The sequence below is a fragment of the Ambystoma mexicanum genome, chromosome 8 (assembly GCF_040938575.1).
Source record: "Ambystoma mexicanum isolate Mex_15411 chromosome 8, UKY_AmexF1_1, whole genome shotgun sequence".
Taxonomy (NCBI): domain Eukaryota; kingdom Metazoa; phylum Chordata; class Amphibia; order Caudata; family Ambystomatidae; genus Ambystoma; species Ambystoma mexicanum.
In genome coordinates, this window is record NC_090929.1 from 118,145,767 (window position 1) to 118,163,050 (window position 17,284).

Below are 17,284 nucleotides of genomic sequence, written 5' to 3' on the forward strand. Positions count from 1 at the left end.
ACACATAGTAGTATGAGGAGGATGGACCTACCCCGCCGAGACCATGCTCTCCATAGACCTTACATAGAATGAATACCTTTCATCTCCTAAGCTTCCAACAGCTTTAATCCTTTCTGTTCTTATACAGTGTTTCATGCAGGATTCCTCATCCTTCTAAGCACTGTAATATAGCCATTCTGCCAGCTTTATTCACTCAGACCCAGCACTTTGGTGTTTCTGCCTAATAAAAACACACACGTGTGTCTTTTATAACCATGGCTTAGTTGATAGACCGCTGTGAGCCAATTCATTTCATTTTCCACCCATAGATTTCTGTCTTTCCAGTAACAGAATGTCATCACCCCAGTTTAACAAAGAAACCAACGTCCCATGGACAGCCTCCTGGTTAGTCTGTGCATCCTCGTGATGCCACTGCAGTGGTATTTCCAATGCTCTGTTCATGACCGTGTAGGGGCATTCATGATGTTTTTAGGTGAGAACAGAGCACGATTTGAAGGGTGTTAATTTAGAGCAGTGGTCTGTAACCTTTGACTATCCAGATGTTTTAGGAATACAACTTCCTCATCCCTACCCAGCGTATTCAATGGTGAGGGGGTCATAGGAGTCTTAGTCCCAAACATCTGGAGAGCCAAAGGTTTCAGATCCTTGACCGCTTACGCACCTGTTTGCTTAAATTGGACTAATATGGTTAGCAGTGTCTATGCCACGATCCCAGCCATCTCTGGGCATGGTTCTGCTGCTGTGTTCCTGTGGCCGGAGTTCTGAATGGGAGGGAGGGTTTATCCGGGTGGCGGGAAATGAGGTGGCTTTTGGGAGCATCTTCAACCGAATGAATGGTTGGAGGCACGGCATAGAAAGAGTGTAGGGCCGTTGGAAAGTTTCGTGCCTTGAATAGGTGTTTCTTTGTGTGGGCACGTTTGGGAAACCTATTAAAAATGTCTCCCCTGCACACAGATATCGGAGGAGGAGATTGAACGGATTATGTCTGGGCAAGAGTTCGAGGAGGATGCAAACAACATCTCGTGGAGCAACAACGGGGACAGTGACCACAGTTCCCCAGGCAACGGGGTGTCGGAGAGCAACCAGCCGTCGCCAGTATCCACCCCTTCTTCCAGGTGGGCTTCTTGAGTTCAGGAGCTGCTAGACGCAACATTTTAGAGGAAAAAAGTACTTGGAGGGAATTTACATGTTCAAGAAATTGAGTTAATTGCACCAATAACTGCACACAATGGTCTTCTTTTTCATTTGATCAAGAACCCCATAAAATATCCCATGTGATTGTCTTTGTGGATAAATGTGGCACCTGATCCCTTTATGCTGCTCATCAGGCGGTGTGGGTATTGAAGCTAAATTGTCTTTCTGATCCTCCATGTGTGCCTACCAGGGCAGGATTGGTTCTTGTTCTGGCGTCTGGGGTGCCATGTATTGCTACACTCTTGTTGCTTGTTGGCACTGGTCCCTTTCTATTCTTGTCTTGTGTGTGATACAGCGCTCAAGCACTCACCTGTCGTCGTGACTGCGGGCATCACACCTGGGTGGTCTGGAAGGTGGTCCCATTGAGCTTTTTTACCTATGGGACCATCGTTTTTCATGTTCCTGTAGCAAGGGCCTCGCTACAGGACTAAGCTGAAGACCTCTCTGGAAATTGTCACCATATTTCCCAGGGAAAGATGAGTCCATTTGTTAAACTGCTTCACTTGCACATTTCATCCTGCTTCCAGACTAGGGTCTGTCTCGCCGACCTGCTGAACGGCAACATCTAGATGGGTTTTTAGGATGTACAGAAAGAATGTGCCCAAGAAAACATGGAAATAGAATCATTTAATTGGAAGTTATTTTGAAAACCTAATTGGATTGACCCATTTGTTGCCAGTCTTATTCCAAACATTACTCAAACCTGTATATAGTGAATCCAGGAATACATTGCGATTACAGCCTCACTGTCTGTGGGGAATGTGGCACAGTGGAGCCATGCATCCACTACAGAGATCGGTCTTTAACCTTGTGGTCAGAGGTTCGAATTCAGGCAGATCCCTTCATCATTTGAGGTCGATAGAGATTGGTAACAATAAAGGTCTTCTCGATGCATGGTTACCCCTCTGGGGTGAAGGGGTACTCTTTGAATACACCTGCTGTCACGTTACCTGAAGGTTGCTCTTCTGTATGTCGCGTTCGTATATATCGGTGTGTTGAATTCTGCTTAGATTGAATGTACGAGCGGCACACCTGGCTGAATCTCCTTGGTATCCTCTCTTTAGCAGGTCTGTGGAGCTGAATGGATACACTGCTGCACTCAGGGACCAGTACATTGGGGCGCCCATGCCCGCGCACTATCAGTATGTACCGCACCTTTACAGCTACACGGCCCACACGGGTCTCCTGCCGCCCCAAGTACGAAGTCTGGACCCCCAGTCGGTGATGCTCATTAATCAGTTGGTGGCAGCCGAAAACCTGGAACCCCTTGGCACCCCCATGCTAATTGAAGACGGGTAAGTGAAAGCAATGTGAACAATGGTTTATTTATATAGCGCGCCTACCCCGGAGGTATCTGGGCGCATTTTGCATGGTTACATATAAATCAGGACATGGGTAAGAGTGATACAGATACAATAGATAATTTACATTACGGCACTCAATATTTACAAGATTACATTGCATGTATTTACAGGTGTGAAATGTTGAAACAGCTTAACGATCGAGAGAGAGGAGCCAAGTTTTGGTTTTTGATCTGAAGCTGTGCACTGAAGGTTCTGATCTTAAGGCTACGTCGTGGTGTTCCACAAGTTGGCTGACAGGAAAGCTACTACCCCTGCTTTCCTGAGCTTATATCTAGGAGCCCTTAGACAATGTGAGTGCATAGTTCTGGTAGAACGTTCTGAAGTCTTTAGAGAATTTGTCTGCTGAGTTGTTAAGCCATTTATAGGTAAGAGTTAAGGATTTGAAATTAATTCTGTCCCTGACTGATACCCATTTAATACTGCATGTGATATCTGAGATGTGCTGCGTTCTAGGAATGTTTAATGTAGTTCTTAATGCATTATTTTGCAGTATTTGTGGTTTGTTGATGTTATGTTTACTTGACCATGGGCATAAGGCGTTACAGTAGTATATTTTAGACAAAATTAAAGCCCTGGCCACGGTAGTGCAGCTTGATGTCGAGAGGAATGGTTTGCCCGCATTGATTAGCTTACAAGTGTAAGCGGGGGCAGAGGCTGTGGCATTGATTTGTCTTCAAGTTTAGGGTTCAGTCTAGATAGAACCCCAAGGTTTTTACCTCTTTGGATACTTAAGTAATGCTGTCAATGTTGAATGAGTTAAATTGGTTGCTTAATTTATTTAGTCTAATGGTAGAACGGATGAGAAGGAGCTCCGTCTCATCATCCTTTAAGACGGAGGCCATGATTGCCCATCCATGCTTGGATGATAAGGTAGATTTTACTAAGCAAGGTTGAGTCAATATCATGATCACCGGTAATGAGGATGAGAATCTGGGTGTCATCCTCATAATAAGTGTAGGTGACACCCAGGTTGTTGAGGTCGTCAAAAAGAGGCGTAGTGAAAATATTGTACATCATAGGAGAAACACATGACCCTTGTGGTACTCCACAGGTAATGGGTGTAGGCTCAGCTGATGCAGTAGGTGAGAAGACCCTAGTAGTTTGGTTATCCAAGAAGGATTGTGTCCAGGCCGTGGCTTTGGTGGAGGAGTGGGCTGCTGACTTTAGGTGATTGCATAAGTCTTTGTGATCAACTACGTCAAATGCAGCTGAGAGATCTAAGAGGAGAAGGAGGGAGTGCTTTCCATTATCCCGTATGTTGTCTATTTGATTTTTCAGGTCTATTAGAGCTGATTCTGTTCCATGTTTAGGCCTAAAACCAACTGTCGGAGGCCAAGGAGGTTATTCGATTCAAGATAAGCTTGTATCTGTGTTTGTATTATGGTGTTTGTATTCTGTCCTTTGACATCAGCAATGTGTTTTATAAGTGAAAGCAGAAATGTGCCAGCTTCTCCATATATTCTACTTCTTCCCCTACCTGCTGTTGTCCATACAGACTCTTCTTGTTCTCCAGCTCTACCCTCGCTGTCCCCAACTATTGCTGCTCTTTCTGAAAGGTACAACTTTTGAAATTCGAATTTACTCCTCAACCCATCACTTATTCTGAATAGTACCACTGAAGAGTTTGCTTTTGAAAATGAATGCCTCATTCTATGCCTGATGTATGTCTCCCCTGTGCACCCAATGTTCCGTTCATGTGTAATTTTCCGATATGGTGGCACATGCAGGCTATCCAGTGGTTTACCTTTTGTTTCCTTACCGAGGGTCATTTTGCATCTTCCTTAGTCAACCTACAGTTTTCACATGTTTCTGGTCATAGCAACTATCCCGGCTTTCGTAGAGGAATGAACTGACAATACTGCATTCATTTCTTCTTCCCCTTCTCTTATGCTAAGACTGCGGTGTGTAGGGGGGGTGATTTCCTTACAAGGGCTACACCCTAGATGTCATACCCCCCTCCCCCTAAATGGGGTGCGGGAGGGGGGGAAGAGTCCCTCCCAATGAGATCCTCCCTCATTCTACCACCCCCAGGAAGATTATCGCCTCATGGGAAAGGTCTCCCCCTCGGGGGGTAGTGGCCATATCTAGTGATTCATCACATCAAATAAAAAGGATCTCTATTTGTGTATTGAGCATTGCGGCCCCAAGCCCCGGACACCAACAGCCCGAATGGAGAAGACTCACTTTAAGTTCTAATGCTCTAAATGTAATTCAAAGTTTCTGTGGCATGACCGTGTGTAGTCCAGGCCAAACAGAGGATGCTTGTGTAGCCCAGTGGTGGTAATGGAAAAAATGTAAAGGGGGATACCACAAGGGCCAGGGTGGGGTTGGGGTTTGGAGGAGGGGGCGAAGTTAGCATTTGAACTCCGCTCAAAGAAACTGCTCAAAATAATAGTTTAAAAAATGGGGCAATTTCTGTCATGCTGCTTCTTTCAAAACTCCACACTGTACATCAATTTCACTTGAAATCCCATACATGGCAGTGGTGCACCTAAAATACAGTTGCTAATGCAGTGATTGCTAATACATTAATGAATCCATAGACACGCTCTACAGTAGAAGGTTATCAGGGTAGCTCAGCAGGTTGAGAGACCATTGCTGAGATGTTATATATTAAAAACGAATTGTTAATCGTACAACTTTTTGCAATTCCCCATTAAAAAAAACAAGTGCTATAAAATGTGTTTGACCAGAGGTGTGGGTCTTTCTGCCCCTGTAGTGAAAATCAAAGCATGGCACCCATGAACCCAAAGTTTAATTTCCTAATGACTGCTGTCGGCCCAGCAGAAGCATGTAATTGTGATTAATCAGTTTGACAAGCATATAACCTGTGATAAAACACAAAGGAAGGGGCACAACAATTACAGGATATGTGTTTGGTAGTCCGACAAAAAAAGAAACACATTTCAAAGAAGACTAGTGAATGCAAGTTTAAGCAGCATTTTTGAGTTTGGAAATTACTTTTATTTTTCTATGAAAGTGTAAGATGCACATTTGGAAAACAATAGTGTGCCCAGCATGTAGGAAGCCGGCTTTGAATAGTGAATAGTGATGGCCTCCACCCCAGTGATATTCATGGCCCGTTAATTCCTGTGGTGTCCCACTCAGGCCTGAAGAAAATAAACGGGCAAAGCAAATATTGCCTGCAAACACACGAGTGACCGTTAGAAAAAGGAGGACAGCGCAGATTAGATCAACGAGCCCCTAGCTTCCCTCTGCGAAGCTGGGGGCACGGTAAGGCCTTGTCAGGGCTGAGGCAGGCCGGGCCTGAATATCTGCTGTCGCCGGATCTCGGACCTGGCAAGAGCCGGCCCATTGACCAGCGCTGGTGTAGCCTGTAAAAACGAAATAAACCAAAAACACTTAAAGGCAGAAAACCACGCTGGAGCAGCAAGGGGAGCCACCAAAGTAAAACCTGATAGGGATGGGCTGTTGACCTAGTTGGGATAGTCGCAGAGATGGGAGACCCATCAGGTGCTGTAGATAGTCATCCCAGACACTGAAAACAAAGGAACTACAAGTTCTGGCCTAGCAGCTCCCCTCCCAGAGAAGCTCCCTTTAGGGGTTGCTCAGGAGCTACCACATGGCTTGCAAAATGCTGAGGGAGGGAAGACCACTCAAGTCGCTGCCTAAAACGAGCAATGAAGTTTGTGCCCAGCCAACATTCAAGACCGCATAGGGGCAACACAAAATCGAGGTCCAGAAGAGGGGTTGTGGGGGGAGTGTGCCTCGTCACAGAGGGGCGCCCACCACAGCAAAACACAAGGCAATCGGCACATCCAAACACTGCATCAAGCAGATCAGAACAACCACACTGTGTCAAGACATCCACTGCCATAAGAAATGGCACCAAGATAGTCCCCACCAAAAATCTGTTGCTGAATCTGCCATTTTAGGAAAAAACTCACTAAAATGCCAACAGAAATATGGCGCAGAGCACCAGCAGACTCAAAACTACTAGAAGTACAAATCAAACTCTTTCAACACCTAGCACAGCAAAAGATACATCTTGTGCATATATTTTTCACTCAACATTTCGGAGATTGGCTCGTGCTTCTGAGCCTCCAGGCCCCTACGGCCGTGTCGCTCTCCCTGCCCGCACTCTAGACCATGCAAGGCAGGTGAGAGCAGGCCCCTCGGAGACCCTCTGGGCCTTTTGCTTATTTCTCCCTCTGTGTGCCCCCCCCTAAGCCCGTGTACTCCGCTCCCCCAGTATAATTTCCCCCAGGCGCGCTCGGCACCTCTGCAAGCCCCGACCCCCTTCCCGAATCGCCCGCCCGCCCCCTATCCCTCTATGCCTTGCGATTGGGCAGCGTTGTTTTGCACTAAAAACAGGCGAGAGCCTAGCCCTCATAGCACACCTTTCCTATCTGGAGCTCTGAGGTGAGGTCGCTTTGCATACAGCATCTCATGCTGCATTGCGCGCCCTTTTGCGAGCCCATAACACTTTGGAAGCCCAGTATAATTGCCCCCAGGTGCGCTCGGCACCTCTGCAAGCCCCGACCCACTTCCTGAATCACCCGCCCGCCCCCTATCCCTCTATGCCTTGCGATTGGGCAATGTTTTATGCACTAAACACGCCTCCCCTATGCCCCTGACCCTCCGCCTCCTGAATGGGCTACTCCCATATTTAGCACTCCCTCCCAGGGCAGCCCTAAAGACCCCGAGGCCAAGAGCGGCTCCAACAGAGGCGGGTCCAGAAAGTGTCTGCAGGTGTCAGCAGGGGAAGCCAGTGAAGCCAGCAGTCAACAAACACCAACAAAAACTGTGTGTGGTATGGGTGGGGAGTGTAGCAATTACTCTACTCCAGAAAACCCCTGCCACTCTATCTTACCTTCCAATAACATAGACTGCCACAGACTCGCATCAGGCATACTCAGAGATTGGTGTCCACCAGACTGAACCTATTCATGAGGGTATTGTAGAAGTTGCTGTGCACTACATACTAACATACGTGTCAAGGTCAACGAGCGCTGCACTTAGATAGAACTTAAATGTTTGCATGTACCACACCTGGAATTGTGAACGTTGGCCTGCATGGCATCTGGGTGGGATTGTGAATGTTAGCTTGGCCGCAACTAGATAGAATTGTGAACATTGGCCTGCGTCACATCTAGATAGGATTTCGAATGAATGATAACCTAGCCTGCGTCGGATCTAGATAGAAATGTGAATGTTAGCAGATGCCACACCTAGATGGAATTCTTAACCTAGCCTACCTCGGATCTGGATAGAAATGTGAATGTTAGCATATGCCTCACTTAGATGGAATTCTTAACCTAGCCTACATCGAATCTAGATAGAAATGTGAATGTTGGCATATGCTACACTTGGATCTCATCCTCAACTTTAGCCTGCATCGCACCTACATAGAAATGTGAATGTTAGCATGTGCCACACTTGGATGTAATTCTTAACCTAGCCTTCATCGGATCTAGTTAGAAATGTGAATGTTAGCATATGCCACACTTAGATGCAATTCTTAACCTAGCCTGCGTCGGATCTAGACAGAAATGTGAATGTTAGCATGTGCCACACTTGGATGGAATTCTTAACCTAGCCTGCGTTGGATCTAGATGGAAATGTGAGTGTTAGTATATGACACACTTAGATGCAATTCTTAACCTAGCCTGCGTCGGATCTAGACAGAAATGTGAATGTTAGCATATGACACACTTGGATGGAATTCTTAACATGGTCTGCGTCGGGTCTAGATAGAAAAGTGAAGGTTAGCATGTGCCAGGACAGCAACGCCAACCAACCAATCCACTAACAATTTCATCCCTCTGCATACACCTCTCAAACTCTAACCAAACACAACCACAAACCTCAAACGCAGCAATCCGCACAAACTTCACTACACTGCAACAACAAAGCAAACCACACATAGACTTGCACAACAGCACACAACGAATACTGGCCGTATAACACCCCAAGCCCAGCCAACGGACCCACCAGGCTGAGGCTGCCATCAGCACATCACTGCTCTCTTGCACTTTTCCAGCTTATTCCCACTAACTCGCCTCCCAGCCCCCTTCTCCCTTTTCAGAGCTGCCAGAGTGCCAGGGGACCACTCCGGTGGTGATAGTGCACGGTACAAATGTCCTTTAACATTAACATTGATTTTTGTAGGTACATGCAACAGTTTTTATTAAACCTTTTTAAACCCACCATAAAAGTTTGTAAGGGTGTATTGCTCTCCCCTGAAAAGTGCACGAAACAACCATAAATCACCAATGCAATTATAGAGCAAATACTTCAACCCATAAACAGACAGACCAAATAACTTGCAGCCACGCACTCTTTAGAAGATAATCGGCTCTTTACGGCTATTTATTCAAAGATTACAAGTACATAGAAATAACTCCTAAAACTAACATGGACATAGATCACAGAAGAAGTCAAAGAAGTCAAAAGAAATACATCACCGTGAGCGTAATTTAAGTCCTCATTTCGTCCAGAAGCGGCTGGAAGACTCCGGGGGCAGCCAGGCCGAGAGTGCCACAGCTCACAGGAAGGCCAGACAGAGCATCCTTCTCTGGCTGAAGTCTCACCTGACCCCTCCGGGTTTCTGCATATATAGGAACTCCACAAAAGGGGAGTTCATTCTCGAACCTTCTGGAATTGCACCTGCGCAGTTGAGGAACAGCCGTCGGTTGCCAGCTGGGTCAATCGAGAGCTCCCCCCAAGGAACGCAGGGCCTTCGTGCTCTAAAAACATGCTCCACGGAGAACAGTAGCAAGCCATAACAACATTAGCTTTTCCCAGCAGAAATGGCCTTGACTGCATACCAAGTTTGAAAAAGCATGTTTGTCTCAGCACTGTGTATCTAACACTTCAGCAAAATGTGTGCAGCCTTTCACTGCGGAGTGAAGTAAATATCCAACATGGCTCCGAGCACTCCCAGAATGCATTGCGCGCCCACGCCATTTTGAACCAAGCATAAATCAAACAGACAAAAGGCTATCTGGAAGTCGGCCGGGAACCCCTAAACTCACAAGCCAAGAGAGGACATTGAAGGACTAGGGAACGAGTGAGAATGGTGGCTTATGGGAGTAGCTCCATGGCTACGCATGTCTCTATAAAGACGTTGTGAAGTTTGCCTGAGAAATGACTAGATAAGGCTTCCTCGAGAACCGTCTTTGTCTCTTGGCTTGGTTAAAGGGGATTTTTTTTTTGATTTGGTGAAAAGCAAAAGTTTGTAATATAACTTTGTGCTTAATAAAATAAAAAAAACACCATAACTTTCTTGATACACTAGGGATAGTATTACTGGCACACCCTGTCGACATCCCTTTTTGTATTTCCAAAAACTGTAATACTCTGCAGCTTCCACTAGATGTCGGCCTATGCATAGCATGTGAATCTTAGCGGACACAAGCATCAGAAATGCGATTACAGTGAGTAATGTATTCCATATACATGTTTTCACAAAACCAAGAAAGTTATGGTGGGTTTAAAAATATGTGACTTTGATCAAATGGACTTTCCTACTTTCACATTTCAGGTGAGGTTTTTTTTTCAAACCTTTTTAAACTCGTCATAACTTTTTTGGTGTTGTGAAAACATGGACAAATGCTCCAACTACAAGGCTGTCAGCGCTATCCTGCACTCATGATCCCTAATAAGGGTGCAACAAGGTATTTAGTTGTCCTGGCAGCCTTGAAAATGTCTGCCTTGAGTCGATTGAGCTATGAATAAAGTAGCACTGCCCTCTTAGACAAAGATCATTTCCTGCAGAAAAAGCTTTGCCTTTGAGCTACTTTGCATACCCACAATGCCTTGCTGTTGTGGCTCAGAACTGGAGCTGAACTTCCAGCAATAGCTACTAGGTGGCGTTGTGGACTGTGTGTCTTGGCTCAAATGGACTTTCCTATATATATATATTTCTGAGGCTTGTAAATCTACTTAGATTCACATGCTTTGCATATGCCACCATCTAGTGGTTGTTTCCGAGTATTCCACTTTGTTTTTCTCAACTCATTCCAAAAGGGAGTTGACAAACCCATTACTATCACGTTATTCCTACTCTGTGGGCACATACCCATGATCACTCGCACGTCAACTGGACACTTCGTAGCGTGTACATGCTTTAAATCCCAAACCCTTAAAGTGCAGAGTAAAGAGCTGGGCGGTCTATGCCATGCAGGAAGAGTCGTCACAGAGATGCCTCGGCCAAGCTATTGAGTCGGCCAAGCTAGCCTTGTGCAGCGTGAAGACCCACGTTGAGCCATTCTACAGAGAACAGCCCTGTGAGGAAGCACTGACTCGAGCATGACTGCACCTGCTCAGGTGGAAGCGCCGAACATTTGGGTTTGACTCGAACGAAGAACGGGCTGCGGCGTTGAGCACTTACGTGCTGGTGCAGCAAAAGAAAATCACAAGGCCTCTCCTCATGCACAGAAGGAGAAGGAAAAATCCGTCACACATTATGTGGGCTTCCCAAATCAGAGCTCGCAACCGAACCAGAAGAGTAACCCTCCTCTCATGATTGCAGAAGGTCTTCGAGAAGGCTCAGCCTCAGAGGAGGGATGTAAGCACCTTTCATCCCTGCCTTAATAGCACACCTACAACCAAATAAACGTGTGTGGGGGATGCTGAAGACTTTACCAACACTACGTCCAATATAGTTCCCTTTTTGGAAGGCCAAAATCGCCAGATGCAAAGGCAAAGCGCGGAAACCCCAACCGCTGAACCTGTGCCATCAAGAAAGCAGAGCATGAACAGAGCCTTGGACAGATCCCCTAGAGCTGGAAGAGTAGGATTTAGATGATTCGGAGGGTGATGGGAATCCTGAGGATTACCCAATCCACTGTCCTGAAGACGTGGAACCTCCAATTACAGCTCGTCGTAGGGAAGACCACAGTGGAGGATACCCTGCACTGCGGAAAAGGGAAGTGAGGAACAGAAACCTGTGTCACGCTGCATACCTCTACTAACATCCGTAAAACAGCAGCGAACAGCCACCCTGATGAAGCCACATTAACTAAAACGATAATCCCCCAATTGAAAAAAATGTAAGCAGTCGTCTTCAGACCCAGTGTACATTCAGGGTGACCACACACCCAATTCTCTAGCAATTACTGCCACCCAGAAGAGAAGTAGCACTCTTCTTTCCTCGACCACAGGAGAACCCCAATCCCCCCTCCCCCCCCGACACCCCGGGAAGGGGGGGGGGGAGTAAAAAGATTGATTCTTTTTGGCCGAAGATGATGTCTACGTCAGCTGCATGCAGCGTCTGTATCGCACATGCAACAGCAATTAATGGCCTGTTATAACTGAGCACAATGTGATGAACCTTTCAACAGCGCGCACAAGAAGGGTACAAACTACAAATGCCACTATTCAGAACAAATTGGACGCAGCTGAAAATGCAGGCATCTGGATGCTGAAGCCGCAGCGCTGTGAAGCGCCGTGCTCGGCTTCTGAAGCCGCAGTGCCATGCTTGGCTTCTGAAGCCGCAGTGCTGTGAAGCGCCATGCTTGGCTTCTGAAGCCGCAGTGCTGTGAAGCGCCATGCTTGGCTTCTGAAGCCGCAGTGCTGTGAAGCGCCATGCTTGGCTGCTGAAGCCGCAGCGCTGTGAAGCGCCATGCTTGGCTGCTGAAGCCGCAGTGCTGTGAAGCGCCATGCTTGGCTGCTGAAGCCGCAGCGCTGGGAAGCGCCATGCTTGGCTGCTGAAGTCGCAGCGCTGGGAAGCGCCATGCTTGGCTGCTGAAGCCGCAGCGCTGGGAGACGCCATGCTTGGCTTCTGAAGCCGCAGCGCTGGGAAGCGCCATGCTTGGCTTCTGAAGCCGCAGCGCTGGGAAGCGCCATGCTTGGCTGCTGAAGCCGCAGCGCTGGGAAGCGCCATGCTTGGCTGCTGAAGCTGCAGCGCTGGGAAGCGCCATGCTTGGCTGCTGAAGCTGCAGCGCTGGGAAGCGCCATGCTTGGCTGCTGAAGTCGCAGCGCTGGGAAGCGCCATGCTTGGCTGCTGAAGCCGCAGCGCTGGGAGACGCCATGCTTGGCTTCTGAAGCCGCAGCGCTGGGAAGCGCCATGCTTGGCTGCTGAAGCCGAAGCGCTGGGAAGCGCCATGCTTGGCTGCTGAAGCCGCAGCGCTGGGAAGCGCCATGCTTGGCTGCTGAAGCCGCAGCGCTGGGAAACGCCATGCTTGGCTTCTGAAGCCGCAGCGCTGGGAAGCGCCATGCTTGGCTGCTGAAGCCGCAGCGCTGGGAAGCGGCATGCTTGGCTGCTGAAGCCGCAGCGCTGGGAAGCGCCATGCTTGGCTGCTGAAGCCGCAGCGCTGGGAAACGCCATGCTTGGCTGCTGAAGCCGAAGTGCTGTGAAGCGCCATGCTTGGCTGCTGAAGCTGAAGTGCTGTGAAGCGCCATGCTTGGCATCGGGGCACAGGCTGGAAGCCAGTACTGCAGGCAAGCCTGCTCGAGAAGCCGCTCAAGGACTCTACATTCTGGAAACGCTGTTGATGAGGCCTTAGAGAAAGCTAAAAAGGGCACGGGGCCCTTAGTACACCTAGCCAGATTAGTGGGAAGCCATACCAGCAGAGATGGGGCTCCTTTTGGAGGGTAATGCTACACATAAGCATCTAGCCAGTTTAGCCAGCCGTGTATTATGGGCAGAGCACAGGCTTGTGATGTCACACTTTCACCTATTCCACACCGCTACATCAGCAACACTGTGCTAGGGGCTTACCCTCTGCATTGGCAGCCTCCGCTTCGAAAAGGTGACTCAGTCCTATGCCCCCTTCCCTGCTTCTCTAGTAGGAGGTAGATCAACATTGTTCATCCATGCATGAAAGTGGGTGATACAAACATTAAGGAGGGTCACTGCATAGAGCACGTGGGTAAACCACACCACCTCTGTCAATGCAACTGAAAGATGTCAGAAGAACAGCCGCTACAAAAAGTCGTTGCTGTGCTTTGTCAGAAGAGATGATCCAACCATCATCTCTTCTGACAAAGCACAGCAACGACTTTTTGTAGCGGCTGTTCTTCTGACATCTTTCAGTTGCATTGACAGAGGTGGTGTGGTTTACCCACGTGCTTCCTCAGAAGCCCGAAAAACAGATATTTATTTACACAGTGTGTTTCCTTGTACACAAAACCTAAAGGCCAGTACTAGATCTTCAACCAGCGAACACATTGGTCACACCACAGAAGTTCAGAATAACCACATTACAAAACGTCACCCCCCCCTAAAAAGGGAGATTGCATGGCAATATTGGATTTAAAAGATGCATGCTTTTGATATTTAAAATATCAAATAAGTGACAGCAAGTATGTACGCTTCAAAGTTTGCATGCACCTTGTTCAGTTCAAGGTGCTTTCTTTTGAATCTCGTTTATTTTTAATTTTGCATTACTACAGCCCGCGGGAATAGAGACGCTGTTACAGGAATTGTTTTTGTCTTAGTTGCGTATTCATAACGCGCTTTAAATACCCAGAGGTTTCTATGCGCAGACCCGGGGATCGAACCTGTGTTGCTTCGTATCGTCTTGCTTTCAAGGCGAGAACGTTGCCGCTGAGCTATCTTTCCGGCACACCCTGTGTGTTCAGAAAATCGCTAGCGGTAGTGGCAGCACATCTCTGCCCCTAAAACATCCCAGAACACCCATATCTAGAAATGGGGCTAATAAGGTGCGAGACTGCATCGTTGTGCTACAGCACTCATGAGACAAGCAATCTTCTTCAACAGCTGGGTTTTCAGTCAACGAATAAACAGCCAACGTAATTTTAAACCAATCCGAGGAATTTCTTGGAGGGGTGCAAGCTCTATTAACCCAACGTCTTTGTCACCAGGCCGTTTGTACAATAACAGTACAAAATGCTTTGAGACTTCTGGATATGAAGGTGTCATGCGTGTTCATCCTGGTTGCACACCTCAACATGCGCCCAGTACAACAGTGGCTTGTGAGCCATTGGTCACACGTGTCTGACGAATGGCGCAATCAAGTGGCGGTGCAGCAAAAGGTAGACAAAAAAGGTCAACCTGCCAGTTCAAGTAACCGTTGCAACAGATGCATTGCAGGCTGGGTCGGAGGGTGCAAGGTCAGGTACTCGAAGCACAGTGCAGACAGACAATTCAGAAGGCACCCAACACACACATCTGTTAGAACTGCTGGCCCTACTCTTGTTCGAAATGTGTATTCCAGTCCAGCGCATCCTTTTCAAAACAGGCAACACCACACACATGTTCTACATAAATGATTAGGCTGGAACACACTCCAAAGTGCTCTGTGGCCCTGGCGCGTGGGCAGACACGTCTTTATTCAGGCACAGCATGTGCCAGGAGTGCAGACATGCCTCCTGTCAGTTTAAGCAGGGTGTTGGAAGGAACGCACATATTTTCCCAGTTGGGGGCTCACCCACTAATGGAGCTATTTGAAAAAAAGGAAAACGCATAATGCCCAACACAACAGAGGGCCCTAGGCAACGCATTATGGATGAACTGGTCGGGGATATATGCAAACACTTTTCCACCAACAACTCTACTTTGCCAAATAGTTCAGAGAGTACTTAACCCCAATTCTCATTGCATCAACCTAGGCATGGCAGGCATGTTATCTTCACCTCCCGCGCCTCTCAATGTGCTCAACAGTCAAGTTGCACCCAGTTCCCAACCTTCTGACACAACAGCACCTGCAATTAACGCACCCAAATTCACAAGCTACGAACTTGGCAGCCGTGCTCCTTCTGATTTCTACTGCTCTTCAGTGTTGGGAGTCCTTGGGCCTCATTACACGCTATGCGGTAACCATGGCGCTATTAGCGCTATGGTTGCCGCCGGTACCATACCGAGTCCGCCATGGTGAATGGCGGAATTACCGACACATTCCAAGGTGTGTGGGGGCGGTAATTCCTCATTCACCATGGCACTTCCCCATTCCCATTTGAGCCCCAATTGGGCTCAATGGGAATGGGGAAGGCGGCAATTACGGTACCGCAAATTGCGGTACCGTAATTGCCTCCAAGGTCCCTTTGCGGCCCGTTCCTTAACAGCTGGGAAAACCAGCCGTTGAGGTCAGTTCCCGCAAAGGGACCTCGTAGTAAGGCGGTAAGGGTTTAGCGGTACCGGTACCCTTACCAGGAACGGTAGAACCTTACCGCATTCCGTGTAATGTGGCCCCTTGAGTTGCTTTCTGAGATATTTTGACCTTTTTTGCCACGTTTTTTTGGCGGAAAAGTTTGGTTTTTCCACCAGAGCCTTTGTGCTCTTTCTTCATCGGCTGGTAGTGGGGACCCGTTGTCTGTTAAGTTTTGTGCCCCTCAATGGCAAAGATCTGTCCAAGTTTCTGGAATGCTCTCTTGGGCCTACTTCGAGCCCTCCAACCATGATGGAGGAGAAAGAGGAGGGAAGAACCCTCTTCAGCCCCTGCACTAAATGCAGGGTACGGAACATCTTGATAGAGGTCACACATCTACAAGGTCTTTACTGCCTACACCCAGACCACAAGGAGGTAGAGTGCGAGATATGTCTGGGCTTCTTGAAGACAACGAAAGACAGGCATAGCAAGCTGGCAGCATGGCTCAAGCCCCCGCCCCGTGCTCCAAGCAGGGTCATGCCTCGCCCAAGACCGGCCTGTCCGAAGAGCGGTCTCTCTCTGGGAAGAGTTCGAAGTTCTTTGAGGTTGCCCCATCCGTGGGGGATCCAAGAACTGCAAGTCCGATTCCACAGGGTTTGCCGCTGATGTGGGTCCCAGGTTGGATAGGCCACGATCAATATCACCATCCGCCTCCGTAGCCATCCTGCCATCGAGCTCCTCCTCCAAGAGGAAGTCGTCCACCCTGCTACGTTACGGGAGAAATCAGATGAGCCTAGGCCGGGGGAAGAGAAGAATGCCACACAGCCCAAGCTGCCTCCACCAGCACAGCCAAAGTCCTGGTCTGCCACTCCAGTGACACCTACTGTGATGACCGCGGAAGTTGCAGACCCTACAAGGGTGGCTCCTATGGCCCAAAGGGATTCCCTACCTCCAAGGCGCGACCCTGGGGGTCAGGGGTGGCACATCAGCCCAAATCCTGGCCCAGAATCTTCGGGGAGGAAAAAGTGGGAGAGGGGTAAGTAGGCCCCATAACAGCCCTCCAGGGTTAACATTCACCCGATAGACATCTCATCCACGGACAATGACCAAGAGTCTGTCCATACGGTCCACGAGGACGACAGCGGCACAGGGTCTAGCGATCCATTGTTATCTTTGCAACCACGCGTCATATGTATGGACATCCTGTTGACTCTCCACACCCTGGTGACTGAGATCCAACAGAGGTTGCCCCCAGCAGCAGTGGTGCTGCAGGCCCCTGACCAATATCTGCATAAAAAGAAAGTGTAATCCGACGCCTGCAGATCAGCCTCCTCCACCACGTCGGGCCCCAACTCCACCAGCAGATACGGACACGGCTGCAATGGCCACGGGAACCGATGAAGATGAGGACTTCATCGTGGCAGATGAATCACAGCACATGGACGCCCCTTCTAGAATCTCTCCACCAAATGAGGTGGGATCGTTCCACTCTGATTTCCACGGCTTTCAAGCTGTTCCCACTGGTGCTCGAGGAAACCAGGAAAGAGTACTCCCTGTATCAGTGACGTCTGAGAGGAAGACTATCATGGCTGTGCCCTTCCTGGACGACATTTGGGAGTAAGGCCTAGCCCTCATAAAGAACCCATGACCCATGCATGGCTCCAACCGAGTGAGACAGGTTGGAGAAGAAATATATTGTGCTGGACTCTG

At 48.4% G+C, this 17,284-nt stretch overlaps 1 protein-coding gene across 2 annotated transcripts in view; it reads left to right on the plus strand.

Annotated features, from left to right (window-relative positions):
- The window catches only part of NR6A1 (nuclear receptor subfamily 6 group A member 1), a 1,456,199-nt gene that overhangs the window by 1,369,570 nt on the left and 69,345 nt on the right, over positions 1-17,284 (plus strand). For both annotated transcript variants that reach the window (XM_069609446.1, XM_069609447.1), the window contains 2 exons: positions 955-1,115; positions 2,259-2,489. In XM_069609446.1, the coding sequence (XP_069465547.1) occupies positions 955-1,115; positions 2,259-2,489 (392 nt within the window). The remainder of the gene's footprint in view (positions 1-954; positions 1,116-2,258; positions 2,490-17,284) is intronic.